Source organism: Microcaecilia unicolor, chromosome 4 (assembly GCF_901765095.1).
Source record: "Microcaecilia unicolor chromosome 4, aMicUni1.1, whole genome shotgun sequence".
Taxonomy (NCBI): Eukaryota; Metazoa; Chordata; class Amphibia; order Gymnophiona; family Siphonopidae; genus Microcaecilia; species Microcaecilia unicolor.
In genome coordinates, this window is record NC_044034.1 from 316481571 (window position 1) to 316506065 (window position 24495).

The 24495-nt window shown below is 43.5% G+C and overlaps 1 protein-coding gene across 1 annotated transcript in view; it reads left to right on the plus strand.

Annotated features, from left to right (window-relative positions):
- Positions 1 to 24495, plus strand: part of ANTXR1 (ANTXR cell adhesion molecule 1) — a 269622-nt gene that overhangs the window by 20242 nt on the left and 224885 nt on the right. The window contains exons 2-4 of the mRNA XM_030201863.1: positions 6242 to 6313; positions 6881 to 6952; positions 23133 to 23214. Coding sequence (XP_030057723.1) covers positions 6242 to 6313; positions 6881 to 6952; positions 23133 to 23214 — 226 coding nt within the window. The remainder of the gene's footprint in view (positions 1 to 6241; positions 6314 to 6880; positions 6953 to 23132; positions 23215 to 24495) is intronic.

Sequence of the window (24495 nt, forward strand, 5' to 3'; positions counted from 1 at the left end):
CCAGCAGCCCCGTGAGCTCTTGTTCTCATAACTCTAGCACCATTTATTTCCTCAAGTCCTAGCAGTACCCTTTCTACTCCCTGCTTCAGTCTCCAGTCCTAGCAGCCCTTCTCTTTCTCTTCCCTAATCCAGGTTCAGCACTGCCCTTTTCTCTACCCCCAGACCCAGCAAACTCTCTCTTTCCAAGCTTCCTCCCCCCCAGCTCTAACAACATCCCTCCTGCCTTTTCCTATTTACTAGATGCGCTGGGGGATCAGGTCCTCTTATGTTGGGCTGTCACCGTGGTCCAGAACAGGATGTGTCTCGTGCACACACAGCCATGCACACACTCCCTATCTGCTAGTGCAGCATTTGTTCACTGCCTCCTCCCAGAATAAGGAACTTCTGGCTTAAGGGTGCTGTGGCCTAACACATTACTTTCGGAGGGACAGACAGATGCCTCTTTCATGGCACTAGAACTAATTGTTCAGTGTCTGAGCTATCACTATATAAAACAATGTCTCAGTACTATAGGTGGTCACCTTAGGTAAAAGGTTTGTTTTGATTTTTCATCAATTCTCAAACTGAGCTAGCCCTATTTCTATAAGTGTTATATTTAATATTGCTCAGAGTCAAAAGAGAACTCGATACAGTGCTTTCATATACTGTAACTCTATAAAGACTGCAGCGCTCTTAGAAGCGTAAGGTAATGACATCACAAGTTGGTATTACTACTACTACTTATCATTCCTATAGCGCTATTAGAGGTAGGCAGTGCTGTACACTTGAACATGTAAGAGACAGTTCTTGTTGGACAGAGCTTACAATTTAATCAGGACAAACAGGACAAATAAGGGAATTACTAAGGTGGGAATGATAAAACAGATATGGGTACTGAACGTGTGAATGGGACTTAGGCGTTAAAGCAGCTTCAAAAAGGTGGGCTTTTGACCTAGATTTGAAGACGGCCAGAGATGGAGCTTGATGTACTGATTCAGGAAGTCTATTCCAGGCATATGGTGCAGCAAGATAAAAGGAACAGAGTCTGGAGTTGACAGTGGAGGAGAAAGGTACAGATAAGAGATTTACCCAATGAATGGAGTTCCCAGGGAGGACTGTATGGAGAGATAAGAATGGAGAGGTACTGGAAAGCTGCAGAGGGAAGGCACTTGTAAGACAATAAGAAGAGTTTGAACCAAATGTGGAAAAGGATAGGGAGCCAATGAAGTGACTTGAGAGGGTTAATATGAGCATAGCAACACTGGTGGAATATAAGTCATGCAGCAGAATTTTGAACAGATTGAAGGGGAGAGAGATGGTTTAGTAGGATACCTGTGAGAAGCAAGTTGCAGTAGTCTAAGCGAGAGGTGATAAAAGTGTGGATAAGGGTTTTGGTAGTGTGCTTAGAAAAGAAGGGAAGAATTTTGGTGATGTTATAGAGAAAGAAACAACAGGTTTTAGTAGTCTGTTGGATATGTGCAGAGAAAGAGAGAGAGAAGTCAAAGATGACCCCAAGGTTATTAGCTGATAAGACAAGGAGTCCACATCAAAAGGAGAGTGGGAGACTGTGACACATTCCTTTTTTTTTTAAACACAAAATGGTCATCTGCTTTAAGGCTCATCTGGGAACTGAAGCTCCCATAGGTGACCAGAACCTTATGACTGACTGAAAAAAGCACTTACCCTCTTAATCCATAAACTTGTGAGTACAATTTTACACTTAGAGCACAAACTTCCATGTGCATTAATTGGCACTAATTAGCAGTTATGCGCATAACTGGATTCTGCAAAGTGTACACACAAAATCCACAGCATGCAACTGCAAGGGGGCATGGACCTAGGTAGGACATGGGTGGGTCAGGGGTATGGCTAGCGGTTACACGCACATCTTCTAAAATATCAGTTATGTGCCTAACTGATGGCATTTAACTGTGAGCATTTACACCAGTCTAAGAGCCGATGTAGGTGCTTGTGCCTAAAGTTAGGTGTGTGACTGCAGTCCTACGCTGTACTCTATAAGGGCAATTACGTGCATAATAGAACTCACACTTAGTACACTTTATCCTGGCACCTAACTTTACATAAAAACAAAAGAACATAAGAATAGCCATACTGGGTCAGACCAGTGGTCCATCCAGCCCAGTATCCTGATTCCAACAGTGGCCTGTTCAGGTCACAAGTACTTGGCAGAAACCCAATTAGTAGCAACATTCCATGTTACCAATCCCAGGGCAAGCAGTGGCTTCCTCCATGTCCATCTCAATAACAGACTATGGACTTTTCCTCCAGGAACTTGTCCAAACCTTTTTTAAACCTAGATACGCTAACCGCTGTTACCACATCCTCTGGCAATATTTCCTCCTATTTGTTTTTAAAGTATTTTTATTTAATTTCTTTGAGTGTCCCCTGGTCTTTGTACTTTTTGAATGATTGAAAAATCAATTCACCTCCACCTGCTCCACACTGTTCAGGATTTTGTAGACCTCAATCATATCCCTCCCCTCAGCTGTCTGTTTTCCAAGCTGAACAGTCCTAACCTCTTTAGCCTTGCCTCTTCTTTGAACCTTTTCTAATTCTGCTATATCTTTTTTGAGATACGGCGGCCAGAATTGAATGCAGTACTCAAGGTGAGGTCACACCATGGGGTGATACAGAGAGGCATTATAATATTTTTGGTCTTTTTTTTTTTTGCATCTCTATAGAAAATTAGTGCTTTACTGCTCTGTTCAGAGCACAGGCTGTAACACAACTTGCTTCCTAAAGATCATCTGTTCACCCAGGCCTTCAGGAAATGCTCTTTTAGTTCAGGTGCTCTGGGCCAACCATAAGATTTAGGCCCATGTTGGAAAAACTTAAGCAGCATGTATTATTTCAACCAAGAGTGTACCTTGATAACAACCAAGGACTTTCTCATAGTAACATAAATGATGACAGATAAAGTTCAAAGCTGCCCATAAGTCTGCCCAGTTCATATTCTTCCATTTTGGATAGATGACCATATAAATTCCCATACTTAACAAAACTCAAAACTCCATTCCCCCTTCTCCCCTTTTACCTATACTTTCAACCCTTTTTGTACCTCTTTCCTTCATATCCATTCCAAACATGCCCAGAATCTGTTCAAGCATTGGCTTCAACTCCTCCACTTCCAAAAAACTCCAGAAGTGGTTCTCAACCCAGTCTTTGGGACACACCTAGCCAGTCAGGTTTTCAGGATATCTACAATGAAGGGGTGCATGCAAATCTACCTCATGCATATTCATTGTGGCTATCCTGAAAACATAGCTGACTGGATATGTACCAAGGACTGGGCTGAGAACCTCTGCCCTACAATATTCCTATCCCACACAAGAAGGGCCTCTCCACTCTCATCTCTCCCTACATTCCTCCCCCAGGAACTCCGTTCACTGGGTAAATCTCTCTTATCTGCACCCTTCTCCTCCACTGCTAACTCCAGATTCTGTTCCTTTTATCTTGCTGTACCATATGCCTGGAATAGACTTCCTGAGCCGGAACGTCAAGCTCCATCTCTGGCCATCTTCAAATATTCCCTTATCTCTTGTTTGTTCTGTCTGTCTGTCCTAATTAGATTGTAAGCTCTGTCGAGCAGGGACTGTCGCTTCATGTTCAACTGTACAGCTCTGCGTACGTCTAGTAGCGCTTTAGAAATGATAAGTAGTAGTAGGATCACAATTTTCAGGCCATGTGCTAACTCATGACCTGTGTGATCCCTTGTGAAATGGAATGCCCATGAGGGCCGGATGAGATAATGACTTTAGTAATGCATATATTTATACCTATAAAAATATATACAGTAGATATAGGTATGTAGAGAGATATCTGCAGCATATATAAGGCAGATAAACCAAAGCGTCACACTCAAATGTATGGGTACATATACAGTACTGACATCATGAGATATCCAGGCTGTGCCATGATATCTATGCTTCAATGCTTTTCATGGTGCAAAAAGGAAGAAAAATCTCTCTCTCTCTCTCTCTCTCTCAAACCCAGCAAAGATCTGGCCTCACTCTGGTGCTAGAGCATTATGGCCTCATTGCTGTGCTTTGGCAGGAATTCATTGGAAGCAGAACCTTCTGACTCAGCACTTCCTAAAGAAAAAAATCCCACTTACTGTAACATCTTAAACCCAGTGTATCTCCATGATGCATCCCACATGGCCACGATTTTAGTCCCTCAGCTAAAAGGCTGTAATATGCATCTGTGTGGGGAGGCAGGAATTAGCAGAAACTGCTCTCAGTTCTTTCAAGTTCAGGATAAACTATTTCACTGATGTACATCCTTTTCTACTGGTTCTTTTCTTTTGGTTATTTAAGAATATAAGACAATCCATGCTGAGACAGACCAAGGTCCATTGAGCCTAGCACCCTGTTTCCAACAGTGGCTAGTCTGTAGATCTATTTCTCATAGCTTATTTCCAAGGCTAATCAAAGGCTCTCCCAAGTCTATCTGGGTAATAATTTTTTATGGACTTTTCCTCCAGGAATTGGTCAAATCTTTTCTAAATCCCATGATGTTGGACAACTTGACCACATCCTCTGACATTTTAATTAGTGAACCTTCATTTTTCACTCTTTTTGGGAAGGGGAGAGGCAGGGTAGATACTGAATGCCGAGACTCTGAAGCATCAGTTCTACAGGCAAAGGCCTGGTGGTTCAGTGGCAGCTCTGCCATGCGGACGGTCCACAGTTCATTACTCGTTAGGTCTTCAGCTTCCTGGGCCAGCTGGGGCTGGCAGTGCCACAGAGGGGGAGGGAATTGCCCGATAGGCAGAGTCAGAGCACATGCTTGTTGGATTCCAGGTGGAACCCTGGTGCATCCTCTGACTCAGGACTGTCACGGGAATACAAAATAGGAATAAATCCCCATCTAGTTGCTAAAAAAGGTTCACAGCGGCAGATTCCAGCTCTGGTTCAGACTGAACTGAAAATGTGTTTTGTCTGTGTTTCTTGAATGTTTTGCTGTTTTATTAAATTGTAGCCTGCAAAAACCAATCCACCCATTATTGAAAGTGTTTTTAAATTGCCTGGAGACACTCCAGGCCATTTAAATCACTTGTCTGGGGCTAATTGTTAATATTCAACAGCACTTAATTGGATTAACAGCACTTAACAAGCAATAATGAGCACTAATAGACAGCAATTAGAATTTATGCACACAAATCGCTAAGCGCATTCTGTAATGCAGTGCACCTAAATTTTAATGCCCACAGGCAAAAAGGCGCATGGTTATGGACAGGGAAATGGGCATTTTGTGGGCGTTCTAAAATTTACGCGCATAGTTATAAAATATGGCTTAGTGTGCCTAAATCTATGCATCAGGATTTACGGCATGTTTTCATGGTGTAAATGGACATGCGTAGTTTTAGGCGCTGGGATATCAACTAAGCATGTTCTATATACCGCATCTAAATCTAGGCACCGCTTATAGGATACACTTAGGATTATAGAATCTCCCCCTAACTGCATATTATAACTGCATAAAAGTAGCCCTTCTTTATGCAATTCATCTTATGCAGGTAAATGCTGAATATTGCACTTAACCGCATAAGTTTTATCCGGCAACATACAACCAAATTTTCAATGCCAGTGCCTGGTCATGGCCTGGCATTGAATATCTGGAAATATAGCCGGCAGCAAACATAAAAACACTGACTGCCACCAGCAGAATAACGGCCAGAGTGTCTTTAAACACTGCTTGTACCTGGTATCTCTATAAAACATAAGAATAATGAGGTCCCTGTTTAGCAGTGGGCTGGTAGTATACTTAATATGGATACAATATCCATGTAAATTTTTGCATATATTCAGCGATCATAAATGTGTATGTGTCACCACTGAACTTACACGCTACATAACTTATTTGTATAAAGTTTAAGTTATACCAGCTAATTGTGTGTCAGAAATAATGCATTTACATTATATGGAGAGCTGCTGAATTTCACTGCTCTCGGTGGAACTGTTTCCATTACTTCCAGCCCACCCCAAATTGGCTGTTCATTGATTTTAACAGACAGAAATTGTGCATCGCCTGTGAGACAGTATACATACATATATATTTTCTAAAGCAGGTGCAGATCTCATAAGGGCTTTTTTAGGAAAGTTGTACAAAGGAGCAGAAGAAAATTTCAAAGCTGAAGAAACACCGACTACAGTCAGAGAGGTTACTTTTAACAGAAGAATGATGGCTAGTAGGCATGACCAATTGATCAATATGGATTTTTTTTGTACTGTTTTCACAGATCAGGAAGTGTTCTACACCACTGGAATGAAATCTATTACTTTGTTGAACATTTGGCCCAAAAGTTCCTAAGGTAAATAGAAAGTCATTTTCTTGGCTCCTAAACCATTCACCTACACATTTCTTTCAGATGCACAACTTATGCATTTCAACCTATGATGAGATTCATCACATGGGAACATCTTTGGGTTTAGAACCCAACTCAGGGACTGAAAAGATTGTGAGACCTAGTAGGGTTTCTCTCTTACCCTTCTATATGTGTAAATGATTATTGGGGGGGGGGGGGGGAGGAATGATCAAAATCCAAAATGTGCTCAGATAATTAAAGCAGACCCAAATAGACTTCCAGTTGACTAGTCTGGTTGCCTCACATCTTGTAAAATAGGCCTTCACCTTATGACTGTCAGAATTCTTCTGTCTGGTCTTACCCTATAAATCTGGGAAACCTGTAGACTCCCAGCTGAAGCTAAAGGCTTGAGAGTGGGCTAGAGTGGAAGCTGAAGAAAACCATTATTAGGGAGGAGCATAGTAAGACAAAACAGTGAAATAGGTGAGAAGAAACAGCAAGGAGGATAATTTGGCAGGTGTTTTGTTGGCCAACTTTATTATTCAACTATTTTGTTCCTCTTTTTTCTTGCAGCCCCCAATTGAGGATGTCTTTTATAGTCTTCTCATCAAGCAGTTCAATTCTAATGAGGTTAACTGAAGACAGGTGAGTCCTTCCACAAATTACATAGCAGAGGAAATGATCCTTTCTGATGTCCTTTTTGCTTCTTCCCCCTCCTCCACTTGGGTCTTATTTTATGAGTTTGTATCTTTTGACTTGTCTTGCTTTCTTTTCTTTAATATATATTTTTTGGCAGCAGAAAATGATGAACAACACAAACCAGCAAAAAGATGCAATATAACAACAAAAGTCATAATATCTGGGCAGGGAACAGGGGACCCTCCCCCCCCCCTGTTGGGGGGGGGCACTACCCATAAATGTACCATACAAAAATAATTAGCAAACAGAATTACCATCAGGAACAAAGAACAAATAGTCCCAGGATAGATACTCAAGAATTGATCATCAAGTGAGGCAAAGAAAATAGTGGTTGCATGCCATCTGCCTCCACTGAAAATTTTACCCAAACTTTAATTCCCTCGCAGTCCAGCCAACACACCCCTCTCAAGCCTAAACCTCAACACCCTCACTCACCTAGACACTCATACCAGTAACCCCTTATGCACTCACCCAGGCACTCTTCCTCTCCTCCCCACTACCCACCCACCCCCTATGGAAAGGCAAAAACTCATCAGGAGAACCCATCCCCAGTAGATGATGACAAAAACTGACCCCACAAAGCTACATATTGTCTCCGATCAAAATTGAGTAAGTATGGTAGTATGTAAGGGTTTCAAATCTGGCCAATTCTTTCATCCAAGCCAACCACAGAGGAAACAGAGGAGGGTCTGTAGACGTCCAGTACACCAAAATTAATTTCTTAACCAATAACAAGGCATTATATATAAATCTGCATTGAGGTAAAGACAGGCCTTGTAACTGTAAAGAGTCCTGACAACCTAACGGTAAAGTCCTATAATCCCAATCTACCTGACAGTGCAAAGTGGTCTCGACCACCTTCAGAGCTTTAGGCTAAATATCAAGGATGTGACCTTCCAAAAAGAAATGAACATAAGTACCGGACAAATTCTTGCACTGTGCACACAAAGCAGACTCCCAGAGGCCCAGCTGGGCTCCTTCTGCCTGGGTGAGATAATATCTTTGTAGGATCTTAAACTGGGTCTCTTGCAAGTCAGCAGATTTAGTAAAGACAGTAAGTGTATCAAAAAGCGCAAAAAATTGCTTCTCTGTAAAATTGTGAGGAAGATCCCTCTGCCAACACTCCCTGACCTATGACCTTAGCCATTCCAGACATCCGAAAAACAAATTTAAGAAGCTTATACCAAAAGGACAATTCATTGAGCAAACCTGGAGTTTTAGAGAAGTGTCGGTCCAGATGCTTCGTATCCCAATCACCTAATGGGTTTGCATCAGGGTCTTCTAATAATGCCTGACTTGTAAATAGGAGAAAAAGTACTGAGAGGGTAAGCCCCACTGGGCTTGTATTTGGGAGAAAGAGGAAACGTCCCTCCCCCCCAAATCTAGCAGGTTCTCCAAAAATACGTACCCCCTCGAGGCCCAGACACTAAGCACAGATTTACCCCACCCTGGGAGAAAATTCGAGTTACCTTCCAGGGTCAAAAAAAGAGACACATCCGGTGATTTATGCTGTAGTGTCCTCCATCACCGTCAGGTCCATCACTTGGGGGCTCAAAAATTGGATTTTACTGCAAAAACTACCCATCTTTCCCTCCTGGGCAAGCAGTAAGTTAACAAACCTAAAAGAGTGACTCTACCCATCCACCTAGCCTGGGGGAAAATATTTCATATGCCCTGTATAGCTTTCATGTATCCACCGCTGAATAGCAGCCACATTATAGGCCCAGATATTGGGAATGTTTAAATACCCCCCTAGATCTTTCCAAAATCAGCTTATCCATCCTAAGTCATGGCCATCTTTACCAATGCCAAGCAGCCAAACAGAGACAATGGAAGTTCATGGCAAATCTGGCACAGCCATCCTATGGCCTCCAAATTACGCATGATGTTAGTTTGATATAAAACCATGGAGCTAGTGCTTAGATAAATGCCTAAATACCACATGGGGTTTCTGGTTGGTGGTATTTTCAGACTATCTTGCCATGGCTCTGATCCACCCCCCTAACAATTCTGACTTATTGCAATTCACCCGGAGTCCATAGATCTTCCCAAAGGCTTGTACTCTCTGCAGGGCAGGCATGAGATGCACTGAGGCCTGTGCCAGTTATAATAAAATGTCATTCACAAAAAGGCTGATTCTGCTTTCCCGCCTCCCTATCACCAACCTTTGAACAGAGTCGGAAATCCTGATTTTCATAGCCAGGGGTTCAATGGCCAACAGGAACAGGAGTGGCAAAAGGAACAGTCTGTGGACTGAAGAGCAAAAGGGTCCATCAGCCGCCCATTAACCAGAAGACGAGCCTGGGGCCTAGTGTAAAGTGTTCCAACTCACCCCAGGAAACTACCCATAAGCCCATACTGCTCCATGACCCAAAACAAATACTCCCAGGATATGCTGTCAAATGCCTTTTCCATATCTAATCCTACAATGGCTGACGTACCCCTGTTCCCCCGGTTTTCGTTCAGTGCATTCATGACATTCATCAAATTCATGAGGCATAGAGGCCATAGTAGCATACCAAGGGCAGGTCAGTCCACCCCAGGAGCAAGCATCAAGGGGGTGCGTGGAGCAGGCACGCAGCTGTCAGCTCTGCTGGTCCCCTGTCCCCTCTGATGTTACTTTCTGTTCCAGGGAAGGGGACTGGCAGAGCCAACAGCCACGCGCCTGCTCCGCACAAACCCCTTTGTAGGAGGCAAGGAGGTTAGAGGAAAGGTGGTAGGGTGATGGCATCCCATGGGGGGGGGGAGGTGACAAGCGAGGAGGATTGATGCACCATGGTGGGAGTGATTCACTGGTGAGAGGGAGCAGTGGCGACCTGCCCCGTGTGGTGAACAGGCTAGGAATGCCACTGAGTTGCTGGGAATGAATCCCAACTGGTCAGGATGAATGACACTTGGCAAAAAGCAATTTAGTTGCTTCGCCAAGGTTGCTGCCAACGGTTTCATATCCTGATTCAGGAGAGAGATGGGCTAGTAGGAACTGACGTGTTCTGGGTCCTTTCCTGGCTTCAGAATTAAAACCACATGTGCCATATTATCCTGCACTCCTCCATTTTCTCCCACTAACTGATTGAACAGAGTACAAAGGGGCTTTGCCACAAATTTTGGAGGATCCGATAATATTCAGGCCCAAAGCCATCTGGGCCCGGAGTCTTGGTAAGTTTAAGGGCCCGAATACTGGTAAGGAGTTCTGCTTCCGTAAATGGGGCATTTAATTGCTGCAGTTGATCAGCAGTAAACTTTGCTAAGGACAAGCCCTTGAAGAAATGGACAAGGGCATGGTAGTCAAGATCCTGTTTTTCATACAAGGTCCTATAAGACAAAAGAAACTGCTCCTCTATCTGCTCAGCTTTCTCAAAATTCAGACCCTGGACGTTCTTGATGGTCATGATTACCTTTCTCTTCTTGGGAGGGCGCACTAAATTAGCCAAAAACATACCCATTTTATCACCCCAACGGAATCGTTTGTATCTCTGATAGTAAAGGGACTGTTCTGCCCTCTTTTGTTTAACAGCTCCTCTATCCTTTTCCTAATTTCCTGATACTCTGCCCGGGAGGGTGCATCCAAATGTTTAATATGACTTTTCTTAACCTTGTTGGAGCTGTTTAGTAAGCTGCAGGAGTTCCCGCTCTCTTTCTTTTTTCTGGTGAGACATACATGAGATAATGTGACCCTGCAGCACTGCCTTAGAAACATGTCAAAAACCAGCTGGACCAACATCCTGGGTATCATTATCTGTCCGATATTCGAACCATTTAGCCCTCAAGTAGATGTGAAAATCAGGATCATAATACAAATGGGGTGCCAGACACCACGAGACACCACGAGGCCTGCTTTCTCTCCAAGGTAAGCATCAGAGACATGCCCACAGGGGCATGGTCTGAGACCATAGAGGAATGAATCTTCACATCCACCCTCAAAAAAAAGATTTCTATCAATCAAAAGGTAGTCCAGTCTCTTATACACTCCATGCGGATTAGAATAAAAGGTATAGTCATGGTCATAAGGGTGCATGAGACACCAGATATTCAACAACTCAAAGTGCTGAAGCAAAACGTTCACCCCCTTAGTATCATGGTCTTTATTCCTGGGCTTCGAAGATTTACAGTCGATAAGGGAGATCTGTAATTATATTGACGTCTTCTTCCCCCACTATCAATCTGTATTCCCGGTATCCAGCCAGACTGGCAGCCAAAATCAAGAAGAATTTATGAATGTATACATTTTGGGCATATACATTGCAAAGCATCAGTTTCACCCCCAGATTTCGCCCAATACAATAATATACCAATTGGAGTTTTGTTTGAATCAAATTTCTCCGTTAACTCATCCACAATGGATTGTAATTTATTTAAGCTGTCCACCAGTGCTGCCAACACAGAACAAGTAATCTCCTGGATCCAGTCACCTGCCGGCACAGTAAAGGAAGCGTTCTCCCATCTTGGTTGGTTGGAATTTCTGTTTATCTCGGGCAGCCCATGGGGTTTTTATCAGCATGCTGCACTTGTAAAAGACCAGAAGCTGACTCTTCGCTACTCCCAGGTAGTTCCACACTCTTCACAATATACCACAGGTCCTTGCACTTAAGAGAAATGCTGATATTAAGCAGGTTTTTGAGGTCTCCACTGAAGCTCCACACTCCTGCGTCTATTTAGGCAGGCTGCATCACATGACCCCCAACTTGTCTTGCTTTCAGTTTGTTTTTGATCAATCATAGATGTACCAAGTCTTAGGCATTAGGCGTGAAACACATGCGAATGGATGGAATCTCATACGACTCCTCTTCTCATGCATTAGCGGATAGAGTTGTTTCGCCAGCAGGGACCCCTAGGCCCCGCCAACTGAAGATGGGTGGCAAAGCCCAGCCAGACCTGTGATGCCAGTGGGGATCTCAGGCCCTGTCGGCCAAAGATGGGAAGAATAACCCAGCTGGAAGTATGAGGCCAATGGGGATCCCCGAGCCCTGCTACTGAAGATAGAAGGAGGAGCCCAACTGGAGCAGCACTGAAAATGGGAGGAGGAACTTATTCAAAGCTGCTAAATCAGTGAAGATCTCTTGGCCTTGCCAATGTAAGATGGGAGAAAGTTCTCAGCTAGAGCTGTGATGCCAGTGGATATCCAAAGGCTTACCACAGGAGGAGATCCAGGGTTCCCTCTAATCAAAGAAAAAGAGAGAGGAGCAAGACTGAAGTAGGGTGACAGGAGGCAATTAAGATGGGTGCGTGAGGCCGAGGGGAGGGGCTCCTAGATAGGGAGGACAAGGTTCTAGAGACCAAAAGGGAGGTTGCTGGGGCATGAGGAAAGGATATTAAAGCCAAAGGAGGGTACACTTGGCAGTGATCGAGATTAAAGCTGAAGGTAGCACTTGGGGAGAGATAGAGTCTTGGGGCAGGAAGGTGGAACAGGAGAGGAAAAGAATGCTTGAAGACTTAGTGGGGAGACAGAAAGGAATGGATATTAAAACCACATGCACACTATTTTGCAATTGAATTAGACTAAAATCATGAGCATGTGGCCGGTTTCCCTGAAAGCAGTGTATAGCAAAGTGCTGTCAGTGCTGGGATCTTTTTGGATTGAAAAGAATTATAAGCTCTTGATTGGAGATGTTTATGTACATTCTGAAGGTGGATCACCATGAATATTTATTTATTTATTTATTTTATTTATAGTATGTATAGCCTGTATAATCTGCAGAATTCTCAGCGGGTAGCAAGTGATATATACATAGTCCCCCAAATTCTATATATGGAGCTAAAAATTGTGCGTTCAAATTAATGGAATAACAAAGCTATTAGGGCTGAAAATTTGGTGCTAATAATCAATTATCAGTCCTAAATGCTATGAATTAAAATTTACATGTGCGCTTTAAGTGCCAGGATCTGTGCATAAATTTTATGCACAGTTCCAAAAAGGGGGCAGGCTATGGGTGGATCAGGGGCATTCCAGCAATTTATGCATACTGTTATAGTATATAGGGACTCTGTGCCTAATTGAGGCGTAAGGATTTACACTAAGGTTTAATGCGCGAGGGGGGGGAGCGTTGTTTTGTCACCATTTATAGAATTGGGTTCAATGTTCATAAAATAACATAAAATCTGAACATACTACATACAATAACATCACAGAACTATCTGCCAAACAAATACAATAAAATGTAATTCACTCCCTGCAAAATGTACCACTTGGTTTAATATGCTCCAGAGAAAGTTACTCTCTTCCAAAAACCTGCTGGAACAAAAAGGGTTTCAGTGCTTTGAACACCTCAGTGCTTTGAATTGCTCTCAGCTTCTGTGGTAATATGTACCAAAGTCTAGGCCCTGAAATATTAAAAATGGCCAATTGACATTCCTCCAATCTCAATTTATGGAAGAAAGGAACTTAAAAGTTCCAATCCAGCTGATCTCAAACTTCTGGGTGGTTGGAAGGAATTATTAGTACCACAGCCGGCGTGCCCATGACAGATTGCACTTACCACATGGCCATGCGTGGGGAGAACTTTCCATTACCCACTGAGGTGGCGATAAGGGCCACCTCTGCTAACCCGGCAGTAACTGCCTGATTATCCCCAGGTAACCTCCTGCAGAAATATTTTTTAAATACAGTGCAATCTGCTTAAGTGCAAGGGTCTGGGACCAAAGAAATGCATGCAGTTAACCAGAGCGTGCACTTAACCGTTGTGACCCAAAGAAGCTTGACATCTGATAAACATATGTACAGTACTGTTTATTATTATACATACAGTATACAGTCTCAGTTAACTGACATTAGGCTTACTTGAAGTAATCAGTTATAGTCCTCTGTACACTCTTGGGTCTGTGAGTCAGACAGTAAAAACTGTCATAGCACTGACATCCAGTGGCCTCTAGATAGGCCCGCACAGTGTTGAGACTCTCCAGCGCTCTTGCAAAAGTGACAGGAGGAGGTTGTTGAATTTCATCAGCATGTGCCTTGCTGCTCATTTCTTCATCTGTTCCATCATCAGCCGTTGTTGCCTGCGTGTAGGAGCATATCTCGACATCAGTGCTGTCTTCAGCTGTTTGTAGATCGTAATCAACAGCTACGTAGCGATGGAACTCCTCTTCAGTAAAACCGGCTGGGATGTCAATAACTTCTTCATCTGACACATTTGCAACAGCTGCACCTGTTTCGTCCCTCTCCACATCCTTAACAAAGCTTGCCCGCTTGTAGCAGTTCACAATGGTTGCCTGTGTAACATGATTCCAGGCTTCTTTCTGCATATATAGGGAATCCAACAGTGATAGATTACGAGCCAGTTCAACAGCACGTTTATCCTTCCCAGCCTGGTCATCCATAACGCTCATCAGACGACGTAGCCCGATAATGTTGTTTGAAATTGGCTATTATGCCCTGATCCAGAGGTTGGATCAGAGAGGTAGTGTTTGGTGGCAGGAAGACCACCTTGACGTTAGACAGCCTGACATCATCCCTGTGTGCAGCACAATTATCACAAAGCAGCAAAATCTGACGCTTTTGTGCCCGCATTCTTGTGTCTAACTTCTTTAGCCACTGCTTCCAAATTTCCCCAGTCATCCACAAATTTGCGTTAGCCTCGTATGACACAGGAAGTCGCTTAACTTTCTTGAAGCAACGGGGCTGCTTGCTCTTTCCAGTGACGAGGGGTTCCAACTTCTCACTCCCATCCATATTGCAGCAAAGGAGGATAGTCAATTGGTCCTTCGACGTTTTACCTCCAGTAGTTTCGGCATGTTTGAATGCAAGTGTTCCATCAGGAATCGCTCGCCAGTAGAGACCATTTTCGTCAGCATTGAAAATGTCACGAGGTGCAAACTCATTCAAGATGGTAGGAAGAACTGAAACAACCCAATTTTCAGTACCAAAGTCATCAGCGTCTTGTTTCTCACCATGCTGTTTCTTGAATTTTATGCTGTTCCTCTCCTTCCATCTTTCTAACCATCCAACTGTGGCTTTGAATTCAGTTAGTCCAAGACTTTCAGCTAGTTGGTTAGCTTTCTCCATAAGCAGTGGACCACTGACAGGAAACTGTCTGCTCCTGACTCGAGAAAACAACCGAAGAAGATCATCTTCTACCTCCTCAGCTTTCCCGCACGTTTTCGTTTCCGTTGTGGATTTGTATTGTTTTGCCAGTCTTCCAGAAGCTGGCCTTTCTGCTTCAAGACACGTGAAATGTGACTGGGATTGACACCATATTCTTTAGCAATAGATGCTTGACTTTCTTTGTTTTCTAATTTTTTAAGAACTTCTATTCGTTCAGTCAGTGTTACAGTTCTGCCGCCGTGACGACGACCCTGGTGCATGCTCCAACAACATTCTTTCCCCTAATCTGCCTGAGGCAGTTAAAGAGGAGGTAAATTTGAAATCTCGGTTGTCACGCGCCAATCAGCTGTAGTCTCTGTTTAAATAAAAGTGATACGTGACATCCAAGAGATATGATATTACAGTAACTGTACAGGAGCTGAAATAGTTCGGGTTTAAAATAGGATCTTATTGTACTAAGCTTCCACAAAAGGTGAAATACTTTCAAGGTGATAGCTTGAACTTATCAGTGAGTAAAAATTTGTCCACAATTACACCTAAAATTTCCAATTGTGATTCAAATTTATAGGTCTTATCCTTAATCTCTATCTCATCTATGCCTATAGGATTAAGAGGGGCATTAAAAAAAACATTTAAGTCAAAAAAAAAGAATCTCATAAACAGGAAAAACAAATAGATTTCCTGTTTGATTATACCTATGAGACGGCCGTTTTTGCACTGAAAATGTCCAAAATTAATAGCCATTATGAAATGTCTAAATTTTGAACAAAAAAAAATACAGGGACATGAATGTCTGTCTGGCATCATTTTCAAAAATATGACCACACAGATGTTTCTGCACAATGTAACCTGAATGTATGCCATTTCAATAGCCTTAAGTCTTGCAGGTGTCTTATATATGAAGGTACAATAAGTACTTTTTCTGTTTTTCTGGAAGGCTCAGAATTTTTTTTTTAAGTTGAAGTTGGGTTTGAACCTGGGTCCCTTGGATTACACTCCACTGCACAAACTACTAAGCTACTCCTCTGACCAATTTATTGTTATTTTGTTCAGAATGACTGTAATCTTGCAGCTGACACAAATCATTGGGAGCTTAAGGAAGTGTCATGCCTTAATCCATCCAGTAGTCAGCTGCTCAATTAGAGCAACTTTTAGCAACTTGGGCATGACTGAAACAGGTCTAGATAAAAACATCCTTATTTTTAGACATGGAAGCTTCTTCCTATTCAAAAATCTCTGGTGGACATCCTACTTTTGGACCCTCCCTAGTCCCGCCTAAAACCTACCCACAGCACACCCCCTTGCTGTTTGGACAAACTGCAGTATGAACTGTCCAAATTCTGACTTTCCAAAATCAGGATTTGGACGTTTTAGCAGACAGATGTTTTTAAAAGCATTTTAAGATGTCTATCTGCTTTGAAAATGAGCACCTAAATGGAATACTCAACACTATAAATTTTATCTTATCCCTGTTTACCTTAAGTTTAAAGGCTCTCACCCAGGATTCTAGAATATTGAAATCCAGTCCAAGGTATCTGCCTGCCTCTCTGACATTGCTACCTGGATGTTTCACCGCCACCTGAAACTCAATATGTCCAAAACTGAACTCCTTATCTTCACTCCTAAACCAACCTCTCCCCTTTCCCCATTCTCTATTTCTGTCGACAACATGCTCATTCTTCCTGTCTCGTCTGCTCACAACCTTGGGGTCATCTTCGACTCCTCCCTCTCCTTCTCGGCCCATATTCAACAGATTGCTAAAATCTGTTGTTTCTTCCTTTATAACATCGCCAGAATTCGCCCTTTCCTTTCTGAACACACTATCAGAACCCTCATCCACACTCTGGTCACCTCTCGCTTAGACTACTGCAACTTGCTTCTCACAGGTCTTCCACTCAGCCATCTCTCTCCTCTTCAATCTGTTCAGAACTCTTCCGCACGACTAATATTTCGCCAAAGTCGTTATGCCCATATCACCCCTCTCCTGAAATCACTTCACTGGCTCCCTATCCGTTTCCGTATACAATTCAAGCTCCTCTTGTTGACCTATAAGTGCATTCACTCTGCAGCCCCTCACTACCTCTCCACCCTCATCTCTCCCTACACTCCTTCCCTAAAACTCTGTTCATTGGGCAAATCTTTCCTAATTGCACCCTTCTCCTACATCGCTAACTCCAGACTCCGCTCCTTCTATCTCGCCGCACCTTATGCCTGGAATAGGCTTCCTGAGCCATTACGTCTAGCTCCATCCCTCGCAGCCTTCAAATCCAGGCTAAAGGCCTACCTGTTTGATGCTGCTTTTGACTCCTGACTTGTAACTTTTATCTTATCCTTATGTGTCCTCCTGTCTGTCCTTCCCTTATCCTTTTTGGTCCTGTCTGTTTGTCCTGATTTAGATTGTAAGCTCTTTTGAGCAGGGACTGTCTTTCTTCTTCATGTTCCATTGTAAAGCGCTGCGTACGACTGGTAGCGCTATAAAAGTGATTTATAGTAGTAGTAGTAGTAGTAATATTGAGCCCTAATTTGATCATAGTCAATATTTCCTGGAATTCAGCTTTAAATGATAGGTATATGATATCATAATATTGTCTGCATATATAAAATCATATAACCCCACCCCCACCCCACTCAAACTATCTCCAAGAAGAGCCATTAAGATATCAAATAGCATAAGGGAAATAGGCGCTGTTTCTTGAATCTATGCCTTGATGTACTTGGAAATTCTGTTTCCCTTGCCTTGTGCATTAGAACCTAAACTAAGCATCCACAAATCCAGGGTTCCAGTTAAGGGAGGACCATTTAGATTTCATACATGTATTTAGGAATGTATTACTGGTATATAGTAAACATTAAGCATAGGCAAAAGTCATAACACAAGCTGTATGTTGTCATGTCTTCCAGAAAGAAGCTCACACAGTTGTTGCAAAACAGAAAAACAAAAAAAGGAAATTGAGCTATGCCAACAAGAGTGGGATGGGAAGGAGTAAACATGTAGGCTAGAACATCGCGTGGCAGCTGCTAGCTACTCAGAAGTTAGCAGGAGTTTGAGGAAACATGCCAGAGGCAGAAAATAGGCCGAGAGATTATGGAAATGATTAAGCCAAATTAGAGATGACTCTTTCCCCATCTACAAGGAAAAAATATGTGCCACAACAAAAATAGCACTTCAAAAACCTCTGTTTCAGCATTTCTGCAACCCACATCCTTCAAAAAGCACCTGTTTTCCTTCCAGGTGTAAAGATCTTTCCATGCCTGCGAGATTGGGTTTTCTTCTGAACCACCTTTTACATTCTTTTTCACTATTGGTCATCTGAAGTCATCAAAAGTGCAAAGCTGAGTCAGCTTTTTCCCAAGGAAACTCAGAACAATCTAATCTGTTTATTTAATTGGCAAGAGTGATTCAAAGTTGGATAGGATTGTGCTCATTGGCTCAACTTTTGAATAATAAAGTTCTGCACATTTTGCAAGGCTTAAAGCGGCATGTTGGGCTGACGTTCTTAATGACCTCTTTGTTAAATAAGACTGTAGCTTCCAAGGGCAGCAGGAAACCAGACAAATCAATCTCCAGCCCCACCCCCAAGCTCTCTAGTTCCTGACACTGTGTCCAGCAAAATATTGGTTGGGTCATAGCCCAAATGGCCTACCCCATTCCACTGCTGATGATACCTTCCAAAGACATTGCCGAATGATCGTTCTCATTGAAATGGCCCTCCTTGGATAAAATAACTTCAGTGGATGGGAAAGCTCTATGAGTTGAATCAGAAGACAATGAGATGGTTATGAGGACAGTTGACTTTTAAAAAATATTTTGAGGGATATTTTAATGAAAAAAATGATAAAGGGCTTAGCATCGAGCCGATGTAAATATATTTATACTCTTTATGTAGACTCTGTACAGATCTGGCCCTATGCAAATTACAGGCAGTATTAGTATTGCTTGGAAGGACAAACAAAGAAGTCACTAAGTCACATTAGTTACCTATTAAAAGCGATCAGTTTTATTTCTGAGTTTCTAATTAGTAAGTTTAATGCCTTGAATTAAGACTACAAAGCAAACACACTACACTATACATCAGATAAGTAAAAAAACATATCTAAAGAATGAAAAGATAAGCTAAATCATTGTATACCCCAATAATAGGTGAGGGAATACATTGAACTACACCCATAGAGGGAATCTGAACAGGTTCTTAGATCTCACATAAAAGTAATTACCTACTTCTTATAACTTACAGAACAGGTGAAGGAAAAAAAATAGGGTTGAGACTTTGGTAGGTCCTTTTCTCTTCCTATCCACAGGTACATAAAGCTCCTAGAGTTGAAGTATAGATAAGAAACATCATTCCCCCAAAGCTGCTGCTCCTATTACAGCTTCTGCCTCTGTCCAGACTGAATACTTGATCCAAGGTAAAGTACTGGTCTCATGTGCAAGATGTATCCCTCATGAAAGAAGTACAAGAACTAATAGAGAAGGTGGCAAAATGAAGAAGCATCTGTGACAACCAGAAATCCATCCCAGCAATACATATTGAGGCATCGGGGATCTCCAGTAAAGGGGAAGAAGATATTGTGCTGAGAGAGGACAGCTGGACACAGATTACCAGATCCTGCAAAATCAACCTCCCAACTCCATCTTCTGTTAAACTGAAGAACCAGTTTGCATTCCCCCCCCCCCCAGCAGGTAAAAATGCACCCAGGAGGGAGGTGTTCTTTCGCTGGGGGGGGGGGGGGGGGGTCGCTGCACCCGGGGGAGGATCGCATCGGCGATCCGCCCCGGGTGTCAGCCACCCTAGGAATGCCACCCTAGGAACGCCACTGTCTAGAAGCATAGGAATCTTGGATTCGCTACAGGAAGAACTGTTCCAGCAGTTGGTAATGGAATCCATGTAAACGAATGAAAACACTTAGCCAGAGGATTGTGAGGTTTCTAGAATCAAATGGACTGCAAGACCCCAAGGCAGCATGGTTTTACTAAAGGCAGGTCTTGCCGGACAAATCTGATTGGTGACAGACGGTTGGATACAGGAGGTGTGCTAGATGTGGTGTACTTGGATTTTAGCAAAGTCTTTGACAGGGTTCCACATGGACGGCTGATAAATTTACTGAGTGCCCTTGGTTTGGGCCCTAAAGTGACTGACTGGGTTTCAAACTGGTGAAGTGGAAGGAGACAGAGTGTAGTGGTAAATGGCGTTTGTTCTTAGGAAAATTATGTTATCAGTGGTGTGCCGCAGGGATCTGTCCTTGGGCCAGCTCTTTTTAACATCTTTGTGAGTGATATTGCAGGACTGTCTGGTAAGGTTTGTCTTTTTGTAGATAATACCAAATTCTGTAATAGGGTAGACTCCCCAGAGGGAGCAAGAGGATAGCATGAGGAGAGATAGCATGGATAACATGAGGAGAGATCTAGTGACGCTTGAAGAATGATCAAGAAATTGATAATTAAGATTTAATGCTAAAAAATGCAGGGTCATGCACTTGAGCTGCAAAAGTCCAAGGGAATGGTATAGTATAGGGGGGTAAAGTACTTCTGTGTATGAGAGAAAAGTGGGACTTAAGGGTGATCGTAACTGATGATCGTAAGGTGGTAAAACAGGTAGGAAAGTTGACTGTCAAAGCCAGAAGGATTACTCGGGTGCATAGGGAGAGGAATGGCTAGTAGGAAAAGAGAGGTGATAGTGCCACTGTATAAGTCTCTGGTGAGGCCCCATTTAGAATACTGGGTGCAATTCTGAAGACCACACCTTCAAAAAGATGTAAACAGGAAGGGGTTGGTCCAGAGGGCGGCTGAAAATTTGGTTAGTGGTCTTTGTCGTAAAGCATATGGGGACAGACTTACAGACCTCAATACATATATTCTGGATGAAAGGTAGGAGGGAGGGGATATAATAGAGACATTTAAATATCTCCATGGCATTAACGTACAGGAGGTGAGTCTTTTTCAAATGAAGGAAAACTCTGGAATGAGAGGACATAGGATGAAGTTAAGAGGTTATAGGCTCAGGAGTAATCTAAGGAAATACTATTGTATGGAAAGGGTGTTGGATGTGTGGAATAGCCTCCCGGTGGAGGTGGTGGAGACAAAGACTGTGACTGAATTCAAGAAAGCCACATAGAATCTCTGAGGGAGAGGAGGAGACAGTGGATGCTGCGGATCCTCAGACTGGATGCCTTTATCTGCCGTCATATTTCTATGTTTCTAGATTAATGTTGTTGCAGGGCGGGATGAAAAAGCATCCATACGGTCACCCAAATGAGGAACTCCTTCCCAGGACTTGCTTAATCATTAGGCATCCAAGTAATTTATGTTGGCAGCTTCTAAGAAGCACCAAAGAACAGCTGCAGTCAAAGTAAAGCCATGGATCCTGACGGTCACCAAAATTCCATAGGAAGAGTGGGAATTTTTCAAATCACTCAGAGTTGATCCTTCAAACGTTTGATGTTTGATGTGCAATTATGGGGCCTGAAAAGTGTTTGGGGGGGGGGGGTCACAAGGCTGAAGACATGCCTAGGATGCCTAATACCTTTACATCGGCCCTGCTGTGTCCCCGGGGGGTTTCTCCAGTGATCATTTCCCATTGCTTTGATGTATGTAAAGCATCCTGGAATAATTAATTCTTCAGTCTACAATAACAGAATGTGTTTATTTGATTCAGTAATCTGAAACGATATTTCTTGAAAGGCATGAAACAGCTGCATGTGAACAATCCCAAAGTGTCCTGTGTGAACAGTGACTTTTCTACAGACAGGGGAGAATGCTAACATGAGAATATATATGCAGTACAATTAAGACCATTAGTGGTCAATATTCAGCAGAAGCTAACTGGGTAGGAGCAGCTCCTACCCAGTTAACTCCCACTGACCATCTCCTGCCCAGATGTTCAGCAGCACTTAACCAGATAGTGCTGTTGAACATCTGGTCAGACCACCTTGGCATTATCCAGATAGTACGGGGGTGCCGGCAGCACTGTTCCCTCTAAGCTGAGTGAGAGTCCTCGAACTGCATTGCCGCCAGTAGGGGTTGGTGCTTCAATATTGTGTTTTCAGTCGCTAGGGACAGGCAAGCTCTCTGGAGTCCTGCAGAGCTTACCTGTTCCTCACTATGAAAATGTGATCGTGAAACAGCACCTCCCACTGGCAGGACTATAGGTGGAGGACTCCCGCTCAGCTTAAAGGGAGCAGTGGCTGGGAGCAGAGCAAAGAGGGAAGTTATCCAGGCAACTGAGGCCAGAGAAAAAGCTGTCCTATGCAGGTACTGGGGCTAAATATCAGTGGTACCTGGATAACTTCTGGTGGTGGCAGAATCAGTGCCCATGGGTTGGTGCTGGATATCCAGGCTTAGAAACACTCACAGTGGCCAGCACTGTTCCCTCTAAGCAGAGGGGGGAGTCCTCTAACTGCATTGCTGCCATTAGGGGTTGATGCACCAATTTTGTTGATGCAGCAACCCCTACTGAGGAACTGCATCAATTGCTAAGGACAGGTGGGTTTCCCCGGAGTCCTGCAGAGCTTCCCAGTTCCTCACTATTAAAATGTGATAGTGAAATAGCACCTCCCACTGGCAGGACTATAGGTGGAGGACTCCCGCTCTGGAATTCGTTGCCAGAGAATGTAGTAAAGGCGGTTAGCATAGCAGGATTTAAAAAGGGTCTAGATGGCATCCTAAAGGAAAAGCCCATAGACCATTATTAAATTGACTTGGGAAAATCCACTGCTTATTTCTGGGATAAGCAGCATAAAATGTATTGAGCTTTTCTGGAATATTGCCAGGTATTTGTGACCTGGATTGGCCACTGTTGGAAACAGGATACTGGGCTTGATGGACCTTTGGTCTGTCCCAGTGTGGCAATGCACTTATGTATATGTACTTATGTACTTATAACAGTAGTGGCCAGTGTTTTCAAAACCGCTGACCGCTTCAGGCAGAATAGCAGGTGGTTATATTCCACCAGTCTTGAACTATTACTGCTTGCATAGCTGAGAAGCATCACTGAGTTTACAGAAAGCAAGGGTATCACTGGTAACTAAAGAATTAAACATAAAAAGAGAGGCATCTATTAACAGGTCCTCAATGCTTTGCATCTATTTCAGGGAACAGATCCGACAAGGCTTAGAAGAGCTGCAAAAAGTTATTCCTGGAGGAGACACTTTCATGCACGAAGGATTTCAAAGGGTAAAGGACACTTTTCTGAAATGCTTAAATGTTGGGCTAGCTGTTGGTGTGTTAACAAGGGTAAAGCTTGTATTTTCCATCCATGAGAAGAAGAGCCAATGAGGGTCAACATCTTTGCTGTGGTGTTCTTATTTCTAGCTCAGAAGTCTGGCACTGTTCCAACTGGGGTTAGGCATTCTTGTAAGGATAAGAAGACCCCATGTTCTCAGGAATTATGTCACCAGTAAAGACAGAGAGTGTAAACAGAAGAGGGCCCTTTCATGGGCCGATCAGAAGCAAACGCAGGTGCTAGAGGCTGTTAGCTTTTGCTACCGCCCCATAATCAGTGCCCCTGAGCATGTGCTCGTGGGCTCTGAACGCAACTAGCATGCAAATGCATGCAAAACAGGGCTTTTAGCATAAGTAGCATGCAAACGCACACTAAACCTATTCCTCCCCAATGATCAGTGACCAGCACACCAAAGATTGGCTCGCTGGCTGCGGCAAACCCTACACCAGCTCGGAGCTGGTGTTAGGGTTTGCAGAGCATTGGGGAGGAACGGTGAGCCCTGTCCAGCATGCATTTGCATGCTAGCAGGCCCCCATTCCCCCCCAATGCAGCAGCTCCCCCGCAGGAACCCCAACCCTACCCCCCCACCCCCAGCAACAGGGCTCTGGATGTCCGGCAGATCTGTGGTCCCTCCAAGCCCCCGACACAGGTGGGGAAGGGCTGCTAGTCCACCGGGGGGGGGGGGGGGATTGACCCACAGTCTACTGGGCCACCAGGGACATCTGAAGGGATGCTGGGAATGTTATGGAGGCTGGAGACCCACTGGATCTCCAGCCCCCACAAACTTGTGTTGTGGGGGGTCAGAGGTCCGCCAGACCTCCAGCCCCTGTTTCATTTGGCTCGGGGTAGGGTTATTTGGGGTCTGGTGGTCACATGGATCTCCAGCCCCTGTGTTTGACAGCTCAGGCACAATCCTTCTGAAAAAATAGTGTGCTTAAATTTGCATGCCATTATCTCTGATGATGGGGGCAGTAAAGCCCCGCACGGTTCCAGTGCTATTTTTAGAGCGCTGTTTGGAACATTGCAGGGCTTTCAATCATCTGCCCATCAGTGTGCCTGACAGCCGTCTAGGTATCTGTCTTCATATCAGTTGAGTACGATAATTTACACTACCATAGATTTCTATCTGATTTATCTAATGGGTGAGTTTGGATATCTAGCTGAACCAAGCCTTGGATAGACATGGGAGGGGGGTTAGGGATGGAAGATGGTGAAAAATGAATGTGTGTGTT